Raw genomic sequence first — 27,770 nt, forward strand, 5'->3', positions numbered from 1 at the left:
GATTTTTCTAAGGTTTAATAGAAGTTTAAAAATCTCAGAAATTTGGAATGTCAGATAATGCATTATTTTACAAAACACTCATTTCCCTTAAGCCTCAATAGGCTCAGGGATCAATTATCTTCCCAGGACCCACAGAGACAAGCCCTAAGCCACACTAAACTCCAAGTCCACCTCAGCTCAGTTATCGCCAGCTGCACATCAGTAGGTGACATTACAGGATCTTGGGCAAATCCTTAGAGGTGCAGGGCATGACCAGAGCTTTTCAACAATGGCTGCCAAACTTGCAGGTAGAAAAACTGCTGCACCACCATTGTACCTTGAGATCACAGTTTAAAGAATCCTGGGTGACTTCTAGTTAGACAAATTTGAGGGCTAGTACTAATAACTTTCTATACAAACAAGTAGTGTCATAAGATGGCTACTTGAAAACATTTGCAAGAAATAGCTTCGGATAGAGGCTAGTACACCTTCAGTAAGAAAAGAGACTAAGATAATAAATCATGAAATACCAAAGCTTAAAAAACATAACTTCAGTTTATTCCAGCCATGTTACCCAGGAGCAGAGAAAAGCTAGGCTCCCTGGTGATAGATAGTCTGTTGGTTGTATCTACTACTTTGCAAGCCTGAGCTTGCATTTCACACACCTCAAACCTGTTGTTTTGTGCCCTAAGGAGAAAAAGTATCAAATTCATCACAGGGAAGTTGTGTCTCACATATGTACAACGCTACAGTCACCATAACATCGCTGTCATCAAGCAATACTTGCCCTTCAGGGCAACTAAGGGTAATGTCATACTCCTCGCTCTCCTCCCCATTTCCTTTAGGAAGTGAAAGGCTACTACAAGAAAGCAAACATTCAAACCATCAAAAATAAGACAAATTATTTCAAGATAATAAAAAGGGAAGAAACATGATTATTAGGCCTGCAGAGCACAGAACTGCTGGAACACAGCCAGGATGTGAGGGTCTAACTCGGCAGTAAAAAGCAGGTTCTCCAGGGTCACCATGTACTGCTGGATTATCTGGTGATGCTGCGGACACAGAAAAGAGGCTTGGGTCAGGAAACCAAATGCAGAAACCGTGCACAACATTTCCCTCATAGCCCACCTACGCTGAGGAAGGACAAGAAGTAGGGGAAAGTAGTGCACGCTGACACATCTCTGAGAAGCCCCAGCATTAAGAGACCATGCGGGGAAAGGGGTGGAGGAACATACAATGATGTAAACCCAAACCCAGCTCTTAACAGCCTTCATAGGAATGGGATCCTTGATGCAAGGCACGGCGGGTCTATACCACAGACAGTTTCAGAGGGCGTCCCAAAAGTCAGGACCCAGTACTTTACAGCTTTTTGAAAATCAGCCTGGGGCTAGAGAGATGGCTCAGCGGTTAAGGGCACTGACTGCTCTTCCAGAGGACCTGGGTTCAATTCCCAGCACCCATATGGCAGCTCACAACTGTCTGTAACTCCAAGATCTGAGAGCCTCACATAGACACATGTGCAGACAACACCAATGCACATAGAATAAAAATAAATTGTTTAAAAAAAAAAAAGAAAATCAGCCTGACTAGGGAGCCAAGGCATCAGAAAATGAGAACCTTTTCTCTGAAGACTAAAATATACTCAAATTTCTACAGGACTAGGGGCTCTCAGTTACCTTTTGAACTGGCTAATAACTACAAATGCCCGGGGGAGAATTACTATTTGGAGGCTTACAGAATTGAACTTTAAGAATAATTACTTCTGAATTAATCGCTTTTCTAGAACACAGGAGAACTTAGGGAGGTGATGTCTTGAATAGGGAAAATGAACTTCACGCCCCTGCACATCAATAAATTTATCTAGAAGCAGGTGTTGGTACTGTGTCCAGAGACCCCAAAGAGTGTACCTTGCTCCTGTGGATACAGTTTACCATGGGAATTTAAGATTTCAAAATACCTTTATAAATCTAATTACAACAGCAACAGTTAGTGTTCTCTCTCCACCCTGCCCGCCCACACACCAATTTTAGATTACAGCTAGGCTGGGCTCCCTACCACAGAAAATGGCACCCAGAGTCTGAGTGATACAAAACCAATTTGTCTAAATATTCTGATGAAAAGTAGTGTCAGCAAATGGACATAAACTAACAGGCTACAAGAGCTAGCTACATAACCTCCTGTAGTTTTGAGGACTTTTTTTTTTTTTTTTTTTTTTTTTACAGTGGTAGGCATGAAAATTTGTTGAGGGCTTTTATATTGGAAAGCCCCTGTGACTGACACAGTGGTGTTGACACAAACCTGTAGGAAGATCTGCTGCAGCCTCTCTATGCAGTTCTTGTACCACGGGGTTAATATGCTGGTCCCATCGGTTTCACAGCGTACCAAGTGCTCAGTCAAGATCATGATGAAGCGCTGGAGAGTGGAGGAAGCATTAGGGAGAACCTAACTTCTGGACACATCCGACCCAGAGTGCTCCACCAGCCTGTGCTAGGTGCTCCCGTCTTTCACGACTCCCTCAAACTGCCAGCTTAGCAAGGGGGAGATTTAATGTTAAATCCTTCAGCCTCAGGCTGGAGAGATGGCTCAGCTGTTAAGAGCACTGGCTGCTCTTCCAGAGGTCCTGAGTTCAATTCCCAGCACCCACATGGTGTGACTCTGTAATGAGATCTGGTGCCCTCTTCTGACATGCAGGCAGAACACTATACACATAATAAATCTTAAAAAAAAAAAAAATCCTTTAGCCTCTTCTAGAAATATGTCCTGGCCTCTGTTCTAAGAAAACAGCATGTAAAAACAAGCTATGTACAAAAATGCTCACAGGAAAGGAAGCAATCACCTAAATCATCAACCATATGGAATAATTGGACAGATATTTAAATGGTGAGCAAAGTTCTGTACTTTCGTGATTAAAAACGGCAACTTTTCACACTAAGGGAATGGCTCCTTTGACTCGCCACACTTGGAGCTGGCTCACCTGGAAGATGACGAGGAAAAGGTTCTTCTGTTCACTCTGCGCAGACTCCACTTTCTCCTGTAGTCTTTCTATCTGCTCCTCCAGGGCCCCGTCCTTCCGGTCACTGCTCCTGTCGTCATCGTCACTGCGCTACAGAAGATGCAGGAACAAAGTAACAGTCGGTGTACACACTCTAAGAACGGGGATGGTCACAGCACCAGGCTCTGCTGTGCTTAGGCTGGTCTTGAATCATGCCCGGTCTTCTGCCTCCACCTCCCCAGTGCTACTCTGTGGGGTGTGGAGTGGGTGGGGCTAGGACTCAAAGCCAGGAGCGCTAGGTGCTAGGCAAGTGGTTTTTATCAAGGAGCTATGCTCCTAGCCCCGGGGAAGGAAGGGTCTTCTACTAAAGGGCTTGTTCTTGTAGTGACAGTGCTGGGGAGATTTAGAGAGCGGCACTAGTCTTGGCAGTAGCAGTGGGGTGACGATTGTGAGGTAGGTGTCTCCCCTATGGCCAGCTCAGTTATTAAACTTATTAATATCCTTGTCTTATACTCTGGTGGATACACCGAACACCAGAAAATACTGTAATGGAGAACACTCACTTTTATCTATCTATCTATCTATCTATCTATCTATCTATCTATCTATCTATCTATCTTCCTTCCTTCCTTTCTTCCTGAGACAGGGTTTCTCTTTGTAGCCCTGGCTGGCCTTGAACTCAGAGACTGGACCCCTCTGTCTCCTGAGTGCTGGGATTAAAGGTGTGTGCCACCGCTACCCAGTTAGAATACTCACTGTTATAAGTCACAGGATCCAGCCAGCTCATTGCTTCCCTGTAAACCAGTGGTTCTCAACCTTCCTAATGCTGCCACCCTTTAATTCAGTTCCTCATGTTGTAAACTCCAACCATAAAATTATTTTCATTGCTACTTCATAACTGTAATTTTGCTACTGCTATGAACTGTAATATCTGATTGTCAACCTCCAAAGGGGTTGTGACCCACAGGTTGAGAACTGCAGTTCTAAACACAATCTTTGTCACCATGAGAAGTATTCTGATAAGTTGGAACTTGAGACTGACTTGCCCCCCTCTCCACACAGCATCTACAGCTGTCTCCTTTCCTCTTTGTGCCAGACTCAGAAATGCACGTCCTTCTCTAGGAAGTCAAACTCGGTGGTAAACTAGGGAAAATGCTTTGTGGTCTCCCTCAGTGCCTCAGGACGCAGCAGTCAAGGCACTGGACTGTGGCCCGCTGCAGACTGTCAGAACCTCGACCGTAGCTCAGGATCAGCTCGACTTACTCGCTTGTGCTGCCTTGCCAGTTTCTCTTTAGCTTCTTCCAGCTCCTTCTGGATCTTCAGAACATGTTTGTTCATCTTACGAATTGTCGAGTGCAAAATTTCCCAAACAAACAACCTTAACATAATACAGCTGTTGGTTAACGCACGTTAAGCTGTCTTACAGAGAAGACATCACAATTCTTCAGACACTCATTCCTAAGGGCTGATAGGGCCTTCTGGGCAGAGTTGGGCATTCTTCTCCAGCAACACTTAATTCACCACTACCGTGAGTTATGTATGTGAGCATCTATCTCCATTCATAGACTCAGGTGGGCTCCCTAAGTGTGCTGAGGCAGTACCATACCCTGGACTTGTCCACCCCTTACTAAAAGGCCAACGGAGTTGGGTTTCTCCTTCCTTCAGGTGAGTTCTGAGGATCGAACCCAGGGAATTCAGCTCCCCAACCCACTGCACAATCTTGTTGACCCTTTTAAACTTGTGATCACATCTGTCTCTCAGGACTCAGTGTATTTCAGACCAGTGTACGCTGGCTGTAACAGGTAGAGTGGAGAAGTGAAGGACTGTTACAGAGCTAAATTTGACCTCATTTGCTTTCATTGTATGTCAACCCCAGCTGTCCTGTCCCCGATCATCTTTAAAAGCTGTGTGCCTTCATAAAACATGTCAGTAGGTGACAGGAGCTACTTCACACAGCTCATGTTCTCTAAGCACTGCAAACACAGGCTCTCATACACGTGCTCTAAATTCTGGTCCAAACCTAGTGAAATCCCGAGACAGCTCCGAGGAGAAGATCCAGTTTGCTACTGCTGCACAGTCAACAATCTGTGTACGAATCATCTTATCAACCAGGACAGCAATCATCTACAAGGAGAACAGAGACAGGTTCAGGTGTGACTGATAATAGGCATAATGATAATGCTATAAAAATAACATAGCAGGGCTATAAAATTTTATTTCAATGGTGATGGAACTGACCAGTTTAAGCAATAGTCATCGTTTTATTTTCTCTTCTAGATAGGGTCTCATGTAGCTAAGGCTGGCCTTGAACTCCTGATTGTTTTGCTATTACCTCTCAAGTGCTACAATTACAGACATGTGCCACCACTCCTGACTTAACTAGTCAGTCTTTAGACTTATTCTGCCCTTTGCTAGGTTCTAATGCTGTAAGAAATACTACATTAACAATGAAGACTGCATGAAAAGAAACTCTTGAATGGTAGCACCTAATCTTTAGGAAAATTCAGTTGATAATACCTCTACAAAATGTGTGTGTATGTGCATGTGTGTGTGTAATTTCAACTGAAATTTCCAGTTAAAAAACAGCATCTTATGGATTTTGTTTGTAGAAATGGATAAACATGATAACTACTTCCTACCAAATATTGTTGTCTAGCAACAATTTTCTTACTCAGCGTCTAATGTGTGTGGAAATGCAATAGCACAAACCAACCACAATGCTCTCTGAAGAATGTTACCAAGGGCTGGTGAGATGGTTCAATGGGTAAGACACTTGATGCTAAGCTTGAGAACCCAAGCTCAATACCCAGGACCCACATGGCGGAAGGAAAGACGTGACCTGAAATTTGTCATCTGACTTCACACAGGCCCTGTGGCTCTCCCATGCACCCCAGCCAACAAATCGATGTAATTTAAACATTTACCAAAAGGAATGTATCAATTATTTCCACAACACCAAGTTTATAGATCTGAAAACCATTTTACTGGCTCAAATATAATTAATTTCTAATTTACATATCTACACAGCCAGGATCTTTTTTTTTGTTTGTTTGTTTGTTTGTTTTTTGAGACAGGGTTTCCCTGTGTAGTTTTGGTGCCTGTCCTGGATCTCGCTCTGTAGACCAGGCTGGCCTCGAACTCACAGAGATCTGCCTGGCTCTGCCTCCCGAGTGCTGGGAGCCAGGAATCTTACTATGCCCAAATAAATAGTTGTTACCTGTGGATGATTCCTCCAAACTTCAAACATAACTCTCAGCACATGTAACTTCCCCTCATTACTTTCTGCTAGAGTTTTGAAGACTTCATGAAACCTTTAGACAAAGGTAAAAAATACCACATATAATTATACATAAGCCATTTTAGTGTTTTCAAAACCCCTTTAATTTTATTCAATTTAAAATACAATATGCAAATGCAAGACAACCGGAGTAATCACTAAATACATAAAGCATTAGAATTCAGCCTGCAGAGAAGCTGCCACCAACTTACAAGAGCTCTCTTTTTATTCTGGATTCTTACCAAATTTGCTCTCTCTTTAGAAGCCAACCTTTGGGTGGGCTTTCACTTCCACTTTCTGTCTTTGGAAAGATGTCTAGATAGGCCAGACCTCTCTGCCTGTGTAAACAACTGTCCCAACGACCTACGTTTGTACTAGTTCACCCACTACCTGCACATCTACACTGCATACACACGTAACTATGGGAAACATTTTGGCCACCACAAACCGAATCTCACGCTATCAAATTATGTAGTAAGATCTTCATATTTAACAATTTTAGGCAAGAATTACTACAGCACTGGTGTTAAATGCACACACTTACTTTGCAAGGGCACTGAAGGAGTGACTGAAGGATTTGGCCGCCAAGTGCAGCAGAGTCTGTACAAAGACCTCTATCTTCAATGGGTTAAAGCTGAAACCTTCATCTGAAAACATTTACAGTAAGATTTAACAATGTCAAGTACAGTAAGTCCTTGGTGCCACACCCTGGAACGCTAAGCAGTGTGCTCCTAAGACATTTATATAATAATCTGTCAGTAAAAATAAACAACCAAAGGCTTCTCAAAATATAAAACTAAGCAGGGCCAGCCAAAGCTATATAATGACCTTATCTCAACACCCCCATCAAGAAAGCATACCCTTAATTCTCTCTTTTATGGAACAATTTTCCCAGTTCTATAAAATTCAGTGTTTTGGATTTTTTTTTGTTAATTTATGACAGGGTCTCACTGGATGGCTGGCTGGCCTTGATATACAGACCAAACCCTAAATTGCTCGGATTAGCAGGGTTGCATCACCATGCCTGGCTTATGACCCATTTCCTTAAAAAGTATCACACACATGTCCTCCTTCATATTCTGTCTAGAAAGTGTCAAATGTTAATAAAAAGCAAAACCAGTAAACCCTGTAAACCTCTGCTGTGGGATGTCCTGTATACTGTGAATATATGTTGCTATGATTGATAGATAAATAAAACACTGATTGGCCAGTAGTCAGGCAGGAAGGATAGTGTAGGTGGGACAAAGAGAGAGGAGAATGCTGGGAGGTGGAAGGCTGAGGCAGGGAGACGCTGCTAGCTGTCACGAAGAGAAGCATGATGTAAGATAAGGTAAGCCACATGGCAAGGTATAGATTTATAGAAATGGGTTAATTTAAGATATAAGAACAGATAGCAAGCAGCCTGCCACGGCCATACAGTTTGTAAGTAATATAAGTCTCTGTGTGTTTACTTGGGACACTCGAGTGGGAGAGATTTGTCCTGACTGTGGGCCAGGCAGGACCAGGAAAACTTCAGCTACACACCTCCATCTTAAGACATCTGCCAAAGTCTAAACTTAGTATTAGCATGGCTGGCTGACACCACCTAGGTGTCCTCCCCACCAGATGGCTGTCTCTAGACTTGCTATCCGCTCTGCTGATCTGGCTTTTTGTGCAACATACTGATTTACTTATTATAGATAATTACACATTTCACAGTATGTTGTAACTATTAGAGCAACTCTTGCAGTATTTCTTTCCTTATCCAGTCACAAAGCAGGTAAACTTGTATGTCATTCTGTCCATTTCCTCATTCATACCAGGAAAATACAGCAAAGCTAAGATGCTGGCTGAAGTTGTGTGGTATATACTAAGTAAAGATTAGGCATTAGTACTGTAATAGCTTATAATTTAGAGAAAACATCAATCCCACCAAAAATATCCAACATACTAAGCTTTCCCAATCAGGAATCCCTCTATATACTAAAAGCAGAAATATTAAAAAACAAGAAAAAAAAACCATCTTGACTAAGCTATATGTGATTTACTTTGTATGTAGGACATGGTTTGTGTTCTTTTTGTACCTGTTGCTTGTTTTTGAGACAAGACCTCATTATGTAGTTCTGGCTGGCCTGAAATTCATTATGTAATCTAGGCTGGCCTCTAACTCATAGAGATCATAGAGATCCACCTGCCTCTGCCTCCCAAGTGCTAGGATAAAAGGCATGCAACTACCACACCCAGGATGGTTTCTATTCTTTTTTTTTTCTTTTTTTGGTTTTTCGAGACAGGGTTTCTCTATGTAGTTTTGGTGCCTGTCCTGGATCTCGCTCGGTAGACCAGGCTGGCCTCGAACTCAAGAGATCTGCCTGGCTCTGCCTCCCAAGTGCTGGGATTAAAGGTATGTGCCACTGCTGCCCAGCCCGGCCTCTATTCTTTTTTTCTTTTTAATTTATTTATTATGTACACAGTGTTCTGGCTGCATGTTTGCCTACATGCCAGAAGAGGGCACCAGATCTCATTACGGATGGTTGTGAGCCACTATGTGGTTGCTGGGAATTGAACTCAGGACCTCTGGAAGAGCAGCCAGCGCCCTTAACCGCTGAGCTACCTCTCCAGCCCCCTCTATTCTTAATATAAGCTGCTTTATAGGAATTTCAGGGCTTCCTAGGAAAGGGGGTGAAATAAGCAGGTCCTAAGAAGAGCAGATAGACTGCTGTATGAGCACCCCACAGGATTTAATGGAGCTCATGTTTCCTCAGAGCTCTGTTTATGCTTTAACGTGGCCTATGTGCTTCAGCTGAAGAAGGAATTCTCTTACCGCTATCATCGTCCTGGTTAGGATTTGGTACGTCCTTCAGAATGCTGAAGATTTCATCATTAGTTGCCTTACTTTTAAAAGCAACAGATAAACAGAGTGCCACAGAATGTCCAGGAAGAGAATCTAAACACAGAACAGAGGGAAGGTAGATCAGGCTGACAGTCTGCTCTGTGAGAAGCCAATCAACACTTTCAGTTGTTTTCTTTCAAAATACAAAACCCTTCCGTCAAGATCAGCATGAAACCATGTATGATCCTATACAGGAAAGCTCCCCTCATTCAATAGCTTTTTTTTTTTTTTTTTTTTTCATCTAGCCTGAAAGAGAATTCTCATGTCGATACTCAAAAGCACCTCAGGTCTCAGGGACATTTGTAAACCCAACGGCTTCTTGGTCATTTTTGCCAACAACCTTTTCTGGGGCAAATGAGTTCAAGCAAGGTGAAGGCTGCCAACGTAAGAGGCTCTGTGCTTACTGGTTAGGGTTTTGTGAGGTGTGCTCATGGTGTAGAAGTCATGTTTGTGTAAAGGCATCATCAAAGCAACAGGAAATCTACTTTCAATGCAATGCAGACGATAGCAACAAAAGGGCACTCTTGACACAGGATCATAAGACAACATTAAGACCTGTAAGGACTGACATCTATTACAACAGGTCACACAAAGATAGTCATTCAGCCAACATCTGCTGTGAGCCTGTCCCTGAAAGTGGAAGGGAGTTCTATGAAAAACAAAACAAAACAAACAAAAAATCCCACACATACACAAGAAAGTAAGAACCCTTTGTCATCAGGGAATTTACACGTTAGCTAGGGAACCAAGAAATTTACTTTAGAAGTAGACAGAAAGCATTTTTATGAAATAGGTTTGCTAAAGATTAAAATTATTTACAAACAGCAAACTTGGGCCAGACCTGAGGAAGAAACAGGAACTAGAGATAAAAAGGGCTTTCTGAATTGAGGTAATATAACTGCACAAAGCAAGGAAGAGCTGAGTTTTCAGACACAGAGAACTTCCCTAAGCACAAAACGTGAGGCTCATGAATGAACTAGAACAGTCAGTGCAATCCCAGCAGCACAGTTGGATAACCGGACGTCTACCTCTGGCCACCACCGCACACACCGCCTTCACAAAGCGTCAACTGTGCAGAGGAGAAAGACCACAGCAATTCCAGCAGCTCTGGTTCATGGTGCAATCCCAGAACCCATGGGGCCAAATGGTAAAAGTCAGGTTTACAAATTTACTTTTGAAGCAGACTGCCATGTGCCCCAATGTTCCCAGCATCAGATGTGTGCCAGCTAGTCTTATGTCAACTTGACATAAGCTAGTTATCTGAAAGGAGGGAATCTCAATTGAGAAAACGCTTCCATAAGATCCATCTATAGCAAGCCAGTAAGCAGCATTATATTGTTTTCTGGCTTGAGTTCCTACCCTGACTTCCTTCAATGATGAGCAGTGATATGGAAATATAAGCCAAATAAACACTTTCCTCCTCACTTGCTTTTGGTCACGGTGTTCCATCATTTAGTAACCCTAACGAAATGATAACTAATTCAAGAAGTCTCCATTGTAACAAATGCGCTTTCAGTTTCAGTACATTCCAGGTATAAATTCATCTTACTATTTTTTGTACCATATTAAAAATGTCATATACAAAACACTGTAAACAATATAAACAGAAAAAAGCTATAAGCTAATAATTACTAAATAGATAACAACAAAATCCTTAATCTAGTGGCTAATGATGGGCCACTTTCCAAACAAAGAAATACAATTCGAAGAAAGCGTCAATTTCTCCTCCTATAAATAACTAGCTGGCTTCAGAGCACGGAGCACTCTAAGGAGAGGTTTGTCGTTTCATTACTTACTGCTACTTTCATCTCCATACTTGTAAATGCAGGTTGGGTTGGCAGGACACAGCACTGAGAAGGTGGGAGGAACAATATCTAATATATGTTGATGGTAAGACAACCTATAACACAAATAAGAGCCTCAGAAAAGGTCTCACATTTTAGTCTTTGGTAATACTCAACTTGCCCAGAAAGCCAGGATCCAACATCCCAACTCAGTGGACAACCAGGAAGCAAACGGGACGAAGTCCTTCAGGCCTCTGAATGAGTTAGCACAGTGGTAAACTCAGGCCTGCTTCAAAGTGTACTGACTAGTGGGGGCTAGGGGATCCACAGGTCTGCTGGTGAGAAATGGGAAGTGATGGCGGCTTGGGTGAGAAGGTAGGGGTGGCATGGCTGGGAGGCTGGTTGTGACGCACCAAAGAAATATATGGAAGACAGTAAAAGCCAAGTTTCTTCCCGCCTGATAAAGTATTTACACATCATGTTATAGATAGGGGATGGCAGGAGACAATATCGGGTTGGATGTGAGAGAGGGATATACCACACCCAGAGAGAAAAGTATTTATAGATATATGAAATTTGTGTCTTTCCCAAAGCCTAAACCCACCTATCCCTCAAAAAAATACACATTAAGAGCTCACATCACAGTTCCCCCAAAGCATATCCTATTTTTAGAAACTAAAGCTTTTTAAATAGATGACTGTAGGGGAGGGCTAAGAAAACACAAATTAGAAAAAAAATACAAGCTTAGAAAATGAGAAAACGCTCATGATATCTTTTTGGCCTAATTCACATAAAATCCAATTGTAGCCCAAATCCTGACTGAAATGTGAGGTGGACGATGGACGTTGAACAGCAGGATTTAAGAAAGAAGACTGCATCATACATGCCAAGGAGAGAGACAGCCCATCAGATGATAGACAGTTCAAGCAGTCTCCTTCAAGAGACACGAAGAGACCTACATCAAGGAGAAAGTACAAAGAGCTTACCTCATGCATTTTTCTAGAACTTCTCTTACAAACTTTGGTTTGGGACTTTCAAGATCCTGAGTAAGACAATCTGACCTAAGGAGGAAACGTGGCTTTATTAAGTTCATATACATAACCTTTTGTCTATAATCATTTCCTGGCTTATACTAGGGTCTTTCTATCTATTATCTCATCCATATATAGTAACTAAATATCAATAAAATAAATACCGGAGACAACAGACTTGTTTGTTTTTGGTTTATCAAGACAGTTTCCCTGTGTAACAGCTCTGGCTATCCTGGAACTCTAGCTTTGCAGACCAGGCTGGCCTCAAACTCAGAGACCTGCCTGCCTCTGCCTCCCAAGTGCTGAGATGAAAGGTGTGTGCCACCACTGCCCAGCAGAACAGACTATTTTAAAGTGTGTTTTAAGTATGCAGGTTCTTTTGTGTATGTGTATATTCATGTGCTGTGCACATACATGGAGGCCAGAGGGTAACCTTGGGTTCTTTCCCTGGTGCACCCACTTTGGTTTTTGAGACAGTGTTTCTCACTAGGCTGGCCAGCCAGCGAGCTTCAGGAATCTGCTAATCTCCATGTCCCCAGTGCTGGGGTTAGAAGCCCATGCCTAGGTGACTGGCTTTAAAAAAAAACAAACAAACAAACAAAAAAAAACCACAAACAGGATCTAACTGTGTAGTACTGGCTGGTCTGGAACTTACTATGTAGACCAGGTTAGCCTCAAACTCACAGAGATTGATCTGCCTCTGCCTCCTGAGTGCTGGGATTAAAGGAGTATACCACTATGTAGGGCTCAATGGTGGGCTTTTTAACATGGGCTCTGGTGATCAAACTCGGGTCTTTATGTTTGAGTGGCAAATACTTTACAGACTAGGAGATCTCCAATATAATTTATCTGAATAAGGTAGGATAAACATTATACTTACCAATCTTCCCAGCTCCAACGGAACTGAAAGTTACTTAGATGATGAGAAAACCAATTAATAAACCTAAATTGGGGAATAGGGCAGGGAAGAGGAGAAAGGAAGAATGCAATTTAGACCAGCAATTCATATAATCCTTTATACAGACAGCTAAACTTTGTCTTATGTTACACCCACACACCTGTAGCTCTTTGACTGTTCTCCTAGCAAAGCCTCTAACTCGTGTCTTATAGTCCCCCAGTTATCTCAGTTCTCCTAATGGTGCATCCTTTTATTCTTGTTAGGTAACAGACATAATTTAATAAGCTCATACTTTGTGGAAAATATTTATATATGATTCTCATAGCTGTGAAGGAGTATACTATTTTTCTCCTGTAACTGTTGATGAAATGGAAGCAGTAAAAATTATTGTAGTTAAACGTTAATAAATAATTTACAAATGGCAGAACCAAAGCAAGCCTGTCATACAGTGCTGGGAACTGACCATGGGCTCCTGGGAGAGCAGCCAGTGCTCTTACCACTGAGCCTTCTCTCTAGCTCTTAGCTTCCTATACTGTGACCTTGTCAAAAACTTTACTTCTTCATTTACATGTTTATGTTGTATGTGCATGTATATGCAGCACCAGAGGCCACAAGTGTTGGATCCTCTGGAGATGGAGCTGCAGGTGGTTGTACAGCTGCCCGATGTGGGTGGGTGCTGAGAACCAAACTCAGGTCCTCTGGGAGAGCCATCTCCAGGCCCACTCGACCTTTTCACGACAGCCTATATGCACAAAGTCCCATTTAAAAATACACTTAGCTCTCTAGACAGCAGACGTCTTATAGTGTTAAATAGTGCTGTGAGGCCGTAAGAGCACTCAAGATGTTTACTGATTTGATATTTTATTAGAGTGGAGACACCAGAAGACACTTTCTTAAAGCACTACCCTCAAAAACCTGATTTCAATCATCTTAATTTTTCAAAGTCACCGACAGAGGTAGTCACCACTGGTAATTTTTAATACAGAATTAGGGTAAAAAATATGGCAATTAGACAACTATTCAATTCTTCCTCCGATCTGATTTGGAAAATGGACAGAAGAAAAAAAGCAGTTGGTAAAAGTAGTCACACAGACTTTTTTCCAAAAGAAAACAGTGAGAATGCAATGACCACGCTTGCTGTAACAATCCAAGACAGGTTTTATTTATTTATTTAAAATAAATGGAGTCTCACAGCTGCAGGTTTGAAGATACTTCTCTATAATTACTTTCAAAACAGATAATCTATAAATGTTTATATATAATGCAGTATTAGATTTCTCATTCAGAGGGAGCTTATCTTAGACTTACACATGCAGTGCAGGAGGAGGAAAAGTCAGATGATGCCTAAGCACCAAGTGCTTCAAGCAGGAATTGGAGTTACAGAGAAGCAATCGTGGGCATCTCTAGACTGAAACAGACTGGAAGCCACGGTGTTCTAACAAGCTATCACACAAAGGGGTTTTGGAAAGCAGGGAACAATCTGGAAATCCTTAAGACAGTCTTCTGACAAATTCTTGAAGGTACTAACATAACCCTTAGCATAGAAGTAACCAATGCTGTACCTGTCTACACACGTAGTACTCATCGTGTCCAGACGCATGTACAGCATCTCAGTTGCCTGTGCGAGCTGCAGATTGAAGATAAGGAAAACTACATTCCACTCTCCTTTCAAATGAGTTGTGATGGGAGAAAGGAAGAGAAGATCGTATCATCTAAGTCTTTATCACTAAGAATTTATGAGTCTTTCATCCTTTCACATAACTGATCTTGTTTTTCCAAGTTTTAAACTGCCCATTATGTGCAATAAATCTGACTGTATCCACATCTGTGAAGTCAAGATAATATTTTCATCATCTCTACAATTTCTTTGTAATCCACTCCTTCCTCAGTCATTCTAGTCCTTCCTCAGTCATTCTAGACCTCTCCCCAAGCATCCACTAGACCTCTCCCCAAGCATCCACTAGACCTCTCCCCAAGCATCCACTGGTCTTCTGTCACTAGAGGATTTTTGCATTTTTTTAGAATTTTACAAAAATAGCATCATGTTCTGTGAATCTGTTACCTTTCTTTCAGTATATATTATTTTTCAAATCATGTTGTTCATTGCATTAAAAACAAGTCCTTTTTCTTGCTGAATTGAATATTACCATGGCAAGGAAACAAAATTTGTTTATCCATTCATGTGTTGTTGGACATTGAGGTTGTTTCTGGTTTGGGAATATTAGAAATAAAATCTATAAGCATCGTGCCCAGTTCTCTCTAAAACCTCATAATATCTTTTAAGAACAAAAACCATCATGACCACAAAAAAACCAAACCAAACCAAATAAACAAACACAAAAATAAAACTTTTTCTAAAAACTGTAGCAACCACTAGCAACAATCCATCTTTAAAGAAAATTCCACATGAAATAATTGGAGATGGAAGTTTAGTACATACAAAAGAAATGGACACCAGAGAATGATAGGTACAGCTATATCTAATGGATATCATGTATAATTTTTTTATTTAAAATGCCAAAAAGATAAAATAAACATATTTGAAATTGAAGTGTTCTCTGATCTTTTTATTTTCTGAAAGGAAGGTCAGAATTGGTAGGAGAAAGGTATGTCTGTGGCATGTGTGTGCACATAAACACACATGGGGAGGGGTGTGTGAACCAGCAGAGGACAAAATGCAGTAACAACTCAAGAGACAGACAGTAGAGAAGAATAAAGTGGGTGTGACAAACAGGGCACAGTTGAATGGCAGTGTCAGGCTGGAGAGAAGAAGGTGGTCATGAGTCACACTAGAAACCTAAGGATGCAGAAGGCGACAAGAAAAAATATCTTAACTAAAAGAAAGCGGTTGATACTTACTAAAATTCAAAATCATCACGGATCTATGTAGAGGAGGAGGTGGAGGGACTGTGAGAGACAGAGGTGGAATTATTTCATGTGGAATTTTCTTTAAAGATGGATTGTTGCTAGTGGTTGCTACAGATGCAGCATCCTCCAGACACCAGGGCTGGCACACACGAACTCAGAGGCTGTGTCAGCATGCACAGGACTGCACAGGTTCAGATCAGACACAATCCCAGCACTGACAAGGGGAAGGGACACAGAGCTGACCCCAACCAAGAAACTATTTGTAATACCTGCGGAAAGGGAAAAGCAGTTTTATCCAGTGGAGTGCCACTGACTATATCAACGACACTTCAGGGCAGGCCCCTGAAGTGCAGGATAGCTGGCCAACATAAAACAAACTCCATGGTTGTTTTGTGTGTGTGTGTGTGTGTGTGTGTGTGTGTGTGTGTGTGTGTGTGTGTGTGTGTGTGTGTTTTATTTTGTTTTGTTTTAATATTTTCTTCTTCCTCCTCCCCTCAAAGTTTGTTTGGATTTTCTTTTTTTTTTCTTTTTGTTTTTGTTTTAAGAGAGACATTAAATTGAGTGGCTAGGATTTGGGAAAAGTTGGAGAAAAGGGCAGAATATAATCAAAATATACTATATGAAAAAATTTTGATGAAAAATGATCTAGCCTGGCAGCGGTGGCATATGCCTTTAATCCCAGCACTCGGGAGGCAGAGGCAGGTGGATGGATCTCTGTGAGTTCAAGGCCAGCCTGTTCTACAGAGTGAGTCCCAGTCCAGCCAGAGCTGTTACACAGAGAAGCCCTGTCTCGAAAACCAAGGGGGAAAATATATATATAAAATAAAAACAAGGCATTTTAAGATAAAAGCCATGTAACATATAAGCTAGAAGCACTCCAGAGTGTTAAAAAACTTACTTCACCAAGGGTACAACAAAGTTGAGCACCAAATATTAACAAAGCAAAATTGATGGAACTAGAGAAATGAGCATACCCACAGGTATAAAGGGAGACTAATATCATTCCTAGTAACTCATAGAAGCAGCACAACACACACACACACAGAGTTACAGATATGGAACTATTTATTAAAATAATACAATCAATGGAACTTATCTAATGGGCTTATAGAAGACCTGAAGTCCTGAAAAGGCAGAATGTACGTTTTCTTCAAATAACTATTGTTTTAAAAGGCAAAAGAGCTGGGCACTGGTGGTGCACACCTTTAATCCCAACACTTGGGAGGCAGAGGCAGGTGGATCTCTGAGTTCAAGGCCAGCCTGGTCTACAAATCGAGTTCCAGGACACCTAAGGCTGTTATACAGAGAAACCCTGTCTCAGACCAAAACCAAAAAGAAAAAAAAGAAAAAAAGAAACAAAGAACAAACAACAAAAAGGCAAAGGAATAGCTTGGACACGGCCTCAAACCTGTAATAACTATACTTTGGAGGCTGAGGCAGGTGGATCATCCTGAGTTTGAGGCCATCCTGGGCTAGAGTACGGCCCTATCTCAGGAAACAAACAAAAGGCAAGGGAATGCTAACACCAGCTTTATTAGTGTGATGTGAAAGGAGCGGATCCTGCTGGGAGAACAAGGAGCTTGTAAGCCATAGCAGCACCTTCTATTTAAGCAGGGGATGCTATGTGTTAACTTCACAAACATGCATTTTGTCCCAAGTCTTATTTACTTAAAAACAAAGTAAATTAAACCATTACTCCTAAAACCCAAAGCATCGGAACATAAAGGTGAACTGAGAAAAGATAGCTCCATAATGCAATATTCTAAAAAGCACAGTCAAGGGCCATACATTTAAAAACACAAAAGGATACAACTTGGGGCAGAGAGCCTGGTTGAAGCTTGCACAGTTCGATGAGCAGTGTAGTGTACATTACATCGACGTGAGGGGGCGCTGGAAGCTGAAACAGCTCTGCAAAGATCACCTGCAAAACACCAGAAAGACCCACATATTACACCCTAGCCCTAAACTCCATGGCACCTACAATGGAAAAAGAATTACCTTTTATCACAAAAAGCATGCTTTCCGATCTACAACTGAACAACACAATGAACACCCCCTTTTTCTACTTCAAGCATCCACTAGGTAAAGGCTGCTGTGACCCACACTGCTGAGACAGATGTGCACTAGTCATCCATCCTTTGAAGTCTCAAAGGTGACTGAGGGAGACACCGTATCAAGGGGCTCAACCCATGGAGCTGTATTCCTGTGGGTATTGAGAATTCTTAGTGGACCAGGGTTCGAGACGGCTGAGTATTCTCCACTGCTACTCACAACAGACCCTACATCTTTTTGGCACGCTATTTCTTACCCCTGCCTAAATGTCTAAAGCCCTAGTTGGCATTCTTTCCTCTTAATGCATGAGGAATTCTACACAATTTTTTTTAGATTTAAAAATACGACTTAGAGCCATGTGTGGTAGTACATGCCTGGAGTCCCAGCAACTCAGGAGGATAAAGCAGAAGGGTCACGAGTCCCAGGTTAGGTTGGGTGATATGGTGACACCCAGTCTTTTTTTTCCCTCCTCTCTGGTTTTTTGAGACAGGGTTTCTCTGTGTAGTCCTGGCTGTCCTGGAACTCTCTTTGTAGACCAGGCTGGCCTTGAACTCAGACCTGCTGCCTCTGCCTCCCGAGTGCTGGGATTAAAGACATGTACCACTTAAAAGGGGGATGGAGGGCAGAGGGAGGGAGGAGACAGCTGAGGCCAGCAAGATGACTCAAAAGGTAAAGACTTGGAGCTTCAATTCCTTTCTTCCTTCACCAGCAAGGCTAATTGGCGATGTCCTTGCTTCTCTATTCCTTCTCAGAACCTGGTAACAGCGAGGACAGCACAGACAAACAAAGCCAGGAGAACCCGTACAGTCCTCAGACAGACTGGGAAAACCAGAGTTAGCACCACGTGGAAGGCATACCTCAACTATGTGGTAGTTCAAGGGGATCTTGTTCTTCCCTGGATAGCTCACCAGCTGTGCGGCACTGTAAGAAGTGTGATTTCAGTTAGTAAGTGTACAAAGATACACACGAAACCCAACAGTTTCAAATGCAGTGAGCTTAGCTGACAAAAACCTTGCTGTGATGTTCTAGTATCAGTTATTTATTAACATGGTATGAATTGTTTGTCTTATACACAAAAAGGAAACTAATAAAACCAGCACCTGAAGATCTTCTAACTCAGCACATTCTTACAGGTGGTCCACTCCTAACTACAATATTTCTCCTCAAAATCAAAGCCAAAACTTTCCAGCTCTATGAAAATTTATTAACACTTAGGTTTCTAAATGTTAAAAAAACAGAAAAACACATTAGTAAGCTTTAATTTCCATACATCCAAACTAAGTCCAGCCTACTATTCAATTTTAGCATATATAAAATGTATGTACCTGTGTGTGCACGAATAGGTATGTGGAAGTCAGAGGTCAAGAGGTCATGTTGAATCTTCTTCAACTGCTTCTCCATCTTACTTCTAATACAAGGCCTCTCACTAAGCCTGGGATTTAGGGACTAGAAAGAGGGCTAAGAGCACTGGCTGCTCTTGCAGAGGACCCAGGTTCAATTCCCAGCAACCACAAGGCACCTCACAGCTATCTGGAACCCCATTTCTAAGTGATTCAAAGCCCTCTTCTGGCCTTTGAGGGCACCAGACACACAAGTGATATATAGATACACATGCAGGAAAAATACCCATAAAGTATTTCAAACAAACAAAACACCTGGGGCTCATAGACTGGCCAAACTGGCTGGACAGCAATCCCTAGGGATACTCTTGTTTCAGCATCTCCAGAACTGAGATACAGGTGAATGCCAACTGGGTTTACATGGGTGCTGGGCACCCGAACACTGGTCCTCATGCCTGCTAGGCTATCTCTCCAGCCTTACACACTCCAAATGTATATTTTCCAAATGTATATCATCCAAATGGTTTCCTACTCCCTTTAAAAGTACCATGGAGAGAATCTCACCAAGTTTTCCTTTCCTTCCAGTAGGATTTTATGATGCAGTGAAGATTCTCCTCTATGACAAACCTCTCCACTGAATGACTCCCTGGCATAACAGGACCCTGGAAAGAAGACCAAATGTACTCACGCACAGAACCACAAAACAGATTTCTTTCATTTATTCAATAAATACTTTCATCTAGGACTGAACTGTCCTGTTAAATACCTACCACAGAATCAAGAGTGTATAGTGCTCCTGAGACATCAAATACCCACCAGGCCTATTTTACAAATCAATTAAAAACAAACAAAAACAAAAACAAAAAAAACCCACTATCTATCTATCCATCCATCCATCATGTGTGGGGAATTGGCTGTCTCTCTCTCTCTCTCTCTTTTTTTTGAGAAAGGTTTTCTCTGTGTAGCGTTGGCACCTTTCCTGGATCTTGCTCTGTAGCCCAGGCTGGCCTTGAACTCAACAGAGATCCACCTGCCTCTGTCTCCCAAGTGCTGGGATTAAAGGTATGCACCACTGCCACCCAGCTCTGGCTGTCTCTTTTTACCATGCGGGTCAGCCAATTATGATGGAACTCTGGTGTCAGATTTCATGGCCTGTGCGTTTATCCACTGAATTATCACCCAATTTCTAAGTTTAAGAAACACCTTTTAAAGACATTATCAAAATACAGAAGAATGCAGTGTTTCCATTTTGGGACATTTACACTCTCTGCCGGGGGAAGGGCAGGCAGTGTGCAGCACCAGCAGGGAAATACAATCAGCACAGGAGAAAGACATCCCGAGGTCAAATTCTTGTTTCCTTTGCTGTAACTAATCACAGAGACTAAATGGCATGAATATAAACTAGATTTTCAGTTGATAAACTTAACAGGTCATCATGTAATTTTGGTTGTGAGCCTAGCCTTTAACGGCTGAGCTATCCCTCCAGCCCCATCATGTAATTTTGAATCAAGGTGCTTTCTCATTATTTACTACAGCAAAGCAGATAATCAAGTCCTCCCACCACCAAGCCTCCCAGAAGGCTGGACTATTGAACGGGAACCAAGGCAGGTGTTAAACCGATCCTCATCAAGCCTTTCCCGCTACCACTCTAGTCATGTTCTGTCTCTGGGCTGACCCAGGGAGAAGAGTTGAAAACTCAAGACTGAAGAGCAGTTGTACTGTCTGGAAGGGACATTTGGAATCTCTGCTTTATTTCTGTTTGTATTCTTTAAAAAATAAACAACAACAACAACAACAAAATTGAAACCAAACCAAAGTCCTGTGTGTAGCATTTCACCCAAAGACAGCTAATTCTCTTTATACTTCCCTTGTGCCAAACACAGACTTTACAGGTCCACTTGTGGAATGCATGTGTTCTTTAAGTCATTTGGTACCCGTAGCTAGTTACCTAACATGGGCGACCAGAGTAGATGCCTGGCCAAGCATCTTATAATGCAAGGATGGTGCTCATTCACAAACACATACCCTGGAAAGTCCACTGTGTTGAGGGTTAAGGTTGAGCTGCTTGCTACATACAACAAAGATGGAGCAACAACAGTTCTGGTACTTTAGCTGGCTAAACTACTTTCCAGAAACAATCTAGTAATCATGCTTGCTGCCTGGCTTCAAGACAGACACGTACACACTGAGATATAAAATCATTAATGTGTACTTCAAATGTTAATTTTTACTTCCAATATTCACAATAAAATCACATTTTCCTGTCAAAGGGTTGCCAACAATTTGGCTTCATAACAAAAAAACACTATAAAAAGTATTTAAAAACTAGAATGTTAAGTTGGAAGGTTGACAAAAATATTTTTAATAATTGTACAATGAGTAACTTAAGCTGAGTTATTTAAAAATATGGGCAATTTAGAAAAGGAAGCATTTTCCTTGGAAAAAATATTAACAATGACTAAATAGGACTGGGGTGTAGCTTGGTCAGTAGAGTACTCGCTTAGCATGCCTGAAGCCCTGGGCTCCATCCTTAGCAACATATAAACCTGGGCATGGTGGGGAATGCCTATAATCACAATAGAGGCAGCGGCAAGAGGATCCAAGTTAAAGGTCATCTTCAACTGCACAGCAAGTACCAGACCAGCCTGGGCTAGATGGACTCTTCTTAGAAAATAATAACAACACAATAATGTTTAGCATAGTGGCCCACAAGTACTATCTCAGAGTTCCAGAGGCCAAGGCAGGAGGGTTGTCATAATGAGAACAGACTGGGCTATAAAGACAGACACACACTAAACAATAATAGTAATTAGCTAAACACGGTGCCTGGGAGATGGCTCAGTGGATACTTGAGTACTGTACTTACTGTACAAGTATGAGGAACTGAACTAAACACCTCCAGAATCCACATTAAAAGCTATACCAGGTGGTACATGCTCAATTGGGCAGGCTCAATATAGGTCGATCCCATGGGGCCTACTGGTCAGCCATATAGCGACAATGGTGAGCTCCAGGTTCAATCAGAAACCTTGCCTCTCCAAAAAAAAAGTGGTAAGCAACAAGAGACCGCTGGAGTCGACCTCTGGCCACCCCCCACACACATGACACACCCTGGACTCAAACAGCTAAAACTGAGCATTCACCTGAGACACTGTTCATTTTCTACCTGTGATCCATACTATTATTGTTCCTTTGGGGACTGAGGCACAGGAAGGAAATAACTCACTCATGTTCCCAGGTAGTATTTGTATTAAAATGCTAACCAACTTGGCTCTTGACTGGTAAACTATATTGTCTCTCTTATGAGCGTAACAAATTTTTTGCATAACAAGGTGATATAGTTTGCTGAATCAAAGCATATAATTGATTTTCATCAATCTTCTTATGATAAAAAATAACTGAAAATTAAAAGGTTATTTCAGAGCTAGGATGGTCAATGTGGTAGAAGCCTGTAATCCCAGCACTTGGGAGGCTGAGGTAAGAGAATTTGTGAACTCAAAGACAATCTGGGTCCACAGAGAGAGACCCTGAAAAAAAAAAAGAAGAAAAAAGAAAAAGAAAAACAAAGCATCAAGAGTGTAAGTCAAAGGAAACCAGGTCCCAAGTACAGCCGCAAGCCCGGCCTTTCTGGACTCGGGGCCACTCACATACCTCGGGGTCATCTGTGTAGTCGAACATCCTGAAGATGACCCTGGGCATCGGGTACACCGAGTCCTCCGTGTGAGGCGGGGGTGTGAAAGGAGGCAGGTTGTGCTGTAGTGCTTCACAGAGGATGCTGTCAAAGGCAAGGTAGGGTCTTACGATGTGCCTTTCCTGCCACCGGTCCTTCTTCAATTTCTGAATCTGGGCCCACAAGCAATCTAAATACTAAAAAGAGATTTTAATATTTAATATAAACATTTTGGCTAGACAGTACAGAAAATGTCTACTCTCTAAAATATGGGACAAAGTAGACTAAGATGGTATTTCATATGATAGAAAAAGAATGGCATTAAGTTTTTGTTTTTACTTAAAGATTTTAAATGCCATTCCTGTGCCCACACTTGGCACAGCGTGCACGCTGAGGCCAGGGGAACTTTTCAAAGGTGTGTTCCCTCCACTCTGTGGTCTGGGGCTCTCCCGCAGGCTGCCTCTACCTGCTGAGCAGCCCCACTCTCCACTTCTACTCCTGCAGCTTGTTTATGGAAGCACATTTGGGGCCATCACCTCTGCTATTTTTAAAATTGAGTATTTGGATATAAAACGTGTCCAGTCTGTGAAAATCGTATTCTAAAAAGCAAGGGCTGTTTCAATTACATTCTAACATGCATTAACCCTCTGCGCTCAAGACCCAGAGGAAATGAATTCCTCACTGGAACTATTTAGAAACCTAGCTAAGATACACAAATGCAAGTCTGAGCATTTTTAAAAATTGCACTTTTACTTATTTGTGTGGCCCATGGGCCATACTGCACTTTCAGAGGTCAGAGGACAACTTGTAGGAATCACTTTCCTCCTTCTACCTGTGGGTCCTGGGAATTGAATTCAGGATGTCAGGATTGGTGACTCAGTTCTGGCATGTTACAGAGACAAGAATCTACCCAAGAGTTGTGTGTATAACACCAGATGAAAAGCAATTCACCTCTTCTTGTGGATGTGGTTTATCGGCAGTCCATACTTGTAACATGGGCACATGAGTCTTCTGGCGTCTTCTAAAGGTAAAAATGAAAATCTACACTTAGGCTTTAGAAACATAAAAGACATTCAACAGATAGCAACATTTTTGATAATGATCATCAAGATAATAGGCACATCTGTATCTCAAACACTGGTGACAGAGGGGTTAATTGGTACAATCTGGAAGAATATGTCTCTGGAAGACAATGTGACAATTTCTGTCAAAGTTTTAGTTGTTCTGAATCTTCACCCAACAGTGTCATTCCTATGAATTCCTATCACCATAAATATACCTGCACATATTATATGCAGACATACACATATTATATTATACATTATATATAATAATGTATACTATATATACATTAGTATTCCCTGATACTTATGTATGGTAACAGGAGACTGCATAAGCTAAATATCCAGAGAGGGGACTAATAAAGAGAAACATTAAAAAAAAAAAAAAAAAGAATACCATGTTGTTAATAAACCCAATCTGATGGAACCACGTACTTTCATACAATAAATTCAAGTTAAAGAAGAAGAAAAAAAAAAACCAAAAAACACATGTGAAAAATTATATATGCTGGATTATTATTTGTATAAAATCAAGTATATATATTCATACACACACACACACACACACACACACACACAGACATAAAAACGTCTTATCTTTAGTTGTCATGTTTATTTGTACTGAACAAAGCAATTAATAGTGGTATCCAAATAAGTATGACAAAATCAATCTGTGAAAGCTAAAGGAATACACAACCATTATCACCATCATGTTGCAAAGTAATTAGGCATGTTTACTAACAAGGCTCATTATTTGATTGTATCTAACAAGATAAAGCAAGTTTTTACACTGGCATGGGAGAAGGCTGTGGCTTAGGATTAATGTGTAGGATGAAATAAACCTATGTCCCAGGGCAGTGCTCCTACTCTGAACACATTAGTAGCCTGGGCAGAAGTGTAATTTTTTTTAAGTGCTAGAGGTGACCTTTAAGCATACAAACACTGTAACACTAGTGGAGCTATCACACCACGGCGTTCTAGGCCTTTCACCAACATGTGTAAAAACTGCTCAGCAGACACAATACCGGCTTCTTGCACTAGCAAAGTACTGAGATCTTAGTGAGTTATGCAGCAGAAGAATGAAATTTAATAGAGAAAAATTTCAGCAACTTTACGGTTTTGTTTTTTTAAAAAATGAAACTGAACCGGTGTTACTGCTAACAGAATCTAAGACATTTATCAGTAGGCTATCTTTATGCAAACAACAAAGAACCTGTGAGCTGGGCCCTTACTTAAGATAACTTTCAGTGTTGGAGAAGATGCGGTCCATTTCTGCATCTTTCTTTTCATATAACTCTTTTCCAACCCAGGGCAAAGATGACAGAAAGGCATACACATACCAATCCCGTCGCACCTGAAGAAAGTTCAGAAAGGTAAGTTACAAAAATGCTAATTGTATTTATTATTCATTATTCTTTCTTTCCAGTGTTAGGGATCAAACTCAAGACCTTATAGATGCTAGGCAAGCATTGCACAACCAAGCTATACAACTCCCCAGCTTCACCTTTTTTTTTATTCAAAAATGCAATCCTGCGGAGGCTTTTCAATAGGGCTTAAATAAAATATCTGGCTTATCTAGAGGATTTCTAGTTATATAGCTCTAATCTTTTTTTTTTTTTTTTTTTTTTTTGGTTTTTCGAGACAGGGTTTCTCTGTGTAGCTTTGCGCCTTTCCTGGATCTCGCTCTGTAGACCAGGCTGGCCTCGAACTCACAGAGATCCGCCTGCCTCTGCCTCCCGAGTGCTGGGATTAAAGGCATGCGCCACCACCGCCCGGCGCTCTAATCTTAAAATCATTTGAATTAATACAATGATGTCAAGAGAACCCACTAGGAAGTCAGTTGACTTGCCCTTCAGATATTAAGCATTACAGTGTGATAATTTGTTATTGTATTTTGTTTATTGCTGCTAAAGAGTTATCAGTGGGGGAAAAAATCTGGTACAGTGCTTCATGGAAAAGGTTCAACATAAAGGGTCTTACTTGAGGCACATCTTCTTCCTGAGTCACACTTACAAAATTCTCAAACATAGCAACCATAGATGGGGCAGCAATCACATGACAATTCACAAGATCAGATAGAAAACGGACCTGTGAGGGCAAAGGATATCTGTATTAAACCTAACAGCACTTCATAATAGTCATAAAAAACCTTCTAATGGTCTGCAAAATTAAAGCCCATGGCTATATTTAGCTTACTGTTTGTTTGCACAACCTGTGAGCCAAGAAGTCTCTAAATTTAATGCTTAAAACAAAATACTATTCACATAAAATAACATGAATTCAAATTTCAGTGCCCACAACCACACTTGCAGTGGAAGATAGTTCACACCCATTCAGTGACTTATTGATCATGGTAGCTTTGTGGTATAATGGCAAAGTCGGGTAGTTGTGACATTGGATAGGAATCTGTGACTTTGTGGGTTTTTATGCTATGCTACATTAAGTACCCAGACAGCCAAATATTCTATTTATTCCATTCTACTGAAGTAGGTTGGTCTTTTTGTTTGGCTGGGAATAATTTTCACTGAAATATAGAAATGGAAAATTTAAGTAAAAGAGATGTTTACTGGGTGTCCTCTGTGTGCCAGGGCTAAATAAACACTCTTCAAGGTACTGTTTAAGGGAACTTAACAGCTTATTTGGGGCAAACATAATCTCAACGAAAAGGGATGACTCCTGCGCCAAAAGATAAATTAGCAAGTGCTCTTGGGACCAGCGACACTGGTAACAAGGGAAAAGTGTAACAAGAAAACACCTGGGCATGGTTATAAAGGGTGAGCCAAGCCCCTCAGTGGGGAGCAGGGAAGGCATTCTTGGCAGAGGGTTGTGAAGTCATTTTATATAGCTGGAGGGTATACAGGGGACAAGAGAAAGCAACCAGACTGGGGCAATCACCAAAGATCAAGACTTTAATCCTAGATCCTAACAAGTGTCCAAAGTTTTCTGAATATCTTCAGTAAAAAAGATCTTGATCACATCATTTCCAACATGTACACATATATTTATAGTAAATACTGGATTACTACCAATCTACATATTAGGTATTAGTAAGACCTAATTTCATTTCCTTCTATTCAAGACACATAAAGGTTTTGTGTTGCAGAAAGAACCCAAGAAGCAGAGGATGGGAGGAGTCTGTGAAACATGGGAGGAGTCTGTGAAACGTTATCCTCTGGACAGGACATGGCCACAGCACTCACAATCTCACAGCAGCTACGCAAAACCTACCTAAGACTAGGCAGGTCAACATTCCTCACGGACGAGGATGGAGCTCATGAGGCCCCACCCCTTCCTGTACTGGCAGTTAACAGTTTCTGGAGAAGGAGGTATTTCTCGGTTGTGTAGCCATTAGTAAGGTGCTCATGCTCCAGTAAATAACCTCCCACACTTGTATGAAAGCAACTCTAAATTAAACTCAGTGAGTCACACATGTGCAAAAAGACATCAAAGCAGAAAGGGGACTAGAAAGGGTACAGCACGAGATGGGGAAAAGAGAAGATAATGGGGGACCATTGTGACTAGAATATGTTAAATACATATATGAAATTGTTAAGGGGAAAAAAAAAGAAGATAAAGGTTCTAATATTCACTCCCTGTAGCCCAATGAATCATTTTGTGTATCAGAATTTTAAGATCACCCACTATAAAACTAGGAAGGAAGTGAAGCTTTTAGCCAGTAACCAACAGGAGCAGAGCCTAGTTATACAGAGGCCACTCTGGTGCTATTATTACTGAAGACAGAGTCAAAGGCAGAGACTCTGGATGGACAAATGTCAAGTAAGGAAGCAGCTAACAACACAAAGTTATAAACTGTGCTAGAGGCCATGGGACAAAGAAGAGAATTTAGGAGATAGGATTGAGAGGGGCTGGAGATGTGTAAGGAGGCAAAGAAAAGCTAAAAATAATGTAGATTTCTGGATGGTTTGTCCAGCAGATAGTGGCCCCTGTG

The 27,770-nt window shown here is 41.4% G+C and overlaps 1 protein-coding gene across 2 annotated transcripts in view; it reads right to left on the bottom strand.

Annotated features, from left to right (window-relative positions):
• Positions 1 to 515: 515 nt before the first annotated feature.
• Positions 516 to 27,770, bottom strand: part of Ncbp1 (nuclear cap binding protein subunit 1) — a 41,369-nt gene continuing 14,114 nt past the window's right edge. For both annotated transcript variants that reach the window (XM_052716322.1, XM_052716323.1), the window contains 19 exons: positions 25,802 to 25,909; positions 25,054 to 25,175; positions 23,712 to 23,781; positions 22,742 to 22,957; positions 19,655 to 19,752; positions 18,608 to 18,671; positions 17,509 to 17,619; positions 14,393 to 14,457; positions 12,813 to 12,875; positions 11,888 to 11,962; positions 10,914 to 11,017; positions 9,049 to 9,171; positions 6,793 to 6,895; positions 6,189 to 6,282; positions 4,992 to 5,095; positions 4,235 to 4,349; positions 2,954 to 3,082; positions 2,278 to 2,391; positions 516 to 1,031 (listed from right to left, as the gene is read on the bottom strand). In XM_052716322.1, coding sequence (XP_052572282.1) covers positions 918 to 1,031; positions 2,278 to 2,391; positions 2,954 to 3,082; positions 4,235 to 4,349; positions 4,992 to 5,095; positions 6,189 to 6,282; positions 6,793 to 6,895; positions 9,049 to 9,171; positions 10,914 to 11,017; positions 11,888 to 11,962; positions 12,813 to 12,875; positions 14,393 to 14,457; positions 17,509 to 17,619; positions 18,608 to 18,671; positions 19,655 to 19,752; positions 22,742 to 22,957; positions 23,712 to 23,781; positions 25,054 to 25,175; positions 25,802 to 25,909 — 1,992 coding nt within the window. In that variant the 3' untranslated portion in view covers positions 516 to 917. The remainder of the gene's footprint in view (positions 1,032 to 2,277; positions 2,392 to 2,953; positions 3,083 to 4,234; positions 4,350 to 4,991; positions 5,096 to 6,188; positions 6,283 to 6,792; positions 6,896 to 9,048; positions 9,172 to 10,913; positions 11,018 to 11,887; positions 11,963 to 12,812; positions 12,876 to 14,392; positions 14,458 to 17,508; positions 17,620 to 18,607; positions 18,672 to 19,654; positions 19,753 to 22,741; positions 22,958 to 23,711; positions 23,782 to 25,053; positions 25,176 to 25,801; positions 25,910 to 27,770) is intronic.

The sequence above is a fragment of the Peromyscus californicus genome, unplaced genomic scaffold (assembly GCF_007827085.1).
Source record: "Peromyscus californicus insignis strain IS unplaced genomic scaffold, ASM782708v3 Scaffold_5__1_contigs__length_169319896, whole genome shotgun sequence".
NCBI classification, from domain to species: Eukaryota; Metazoa; Chordata; class Mammalia; order Rodentia; family Cricetidae; genus Peromyscus; species Peromyscus californicus.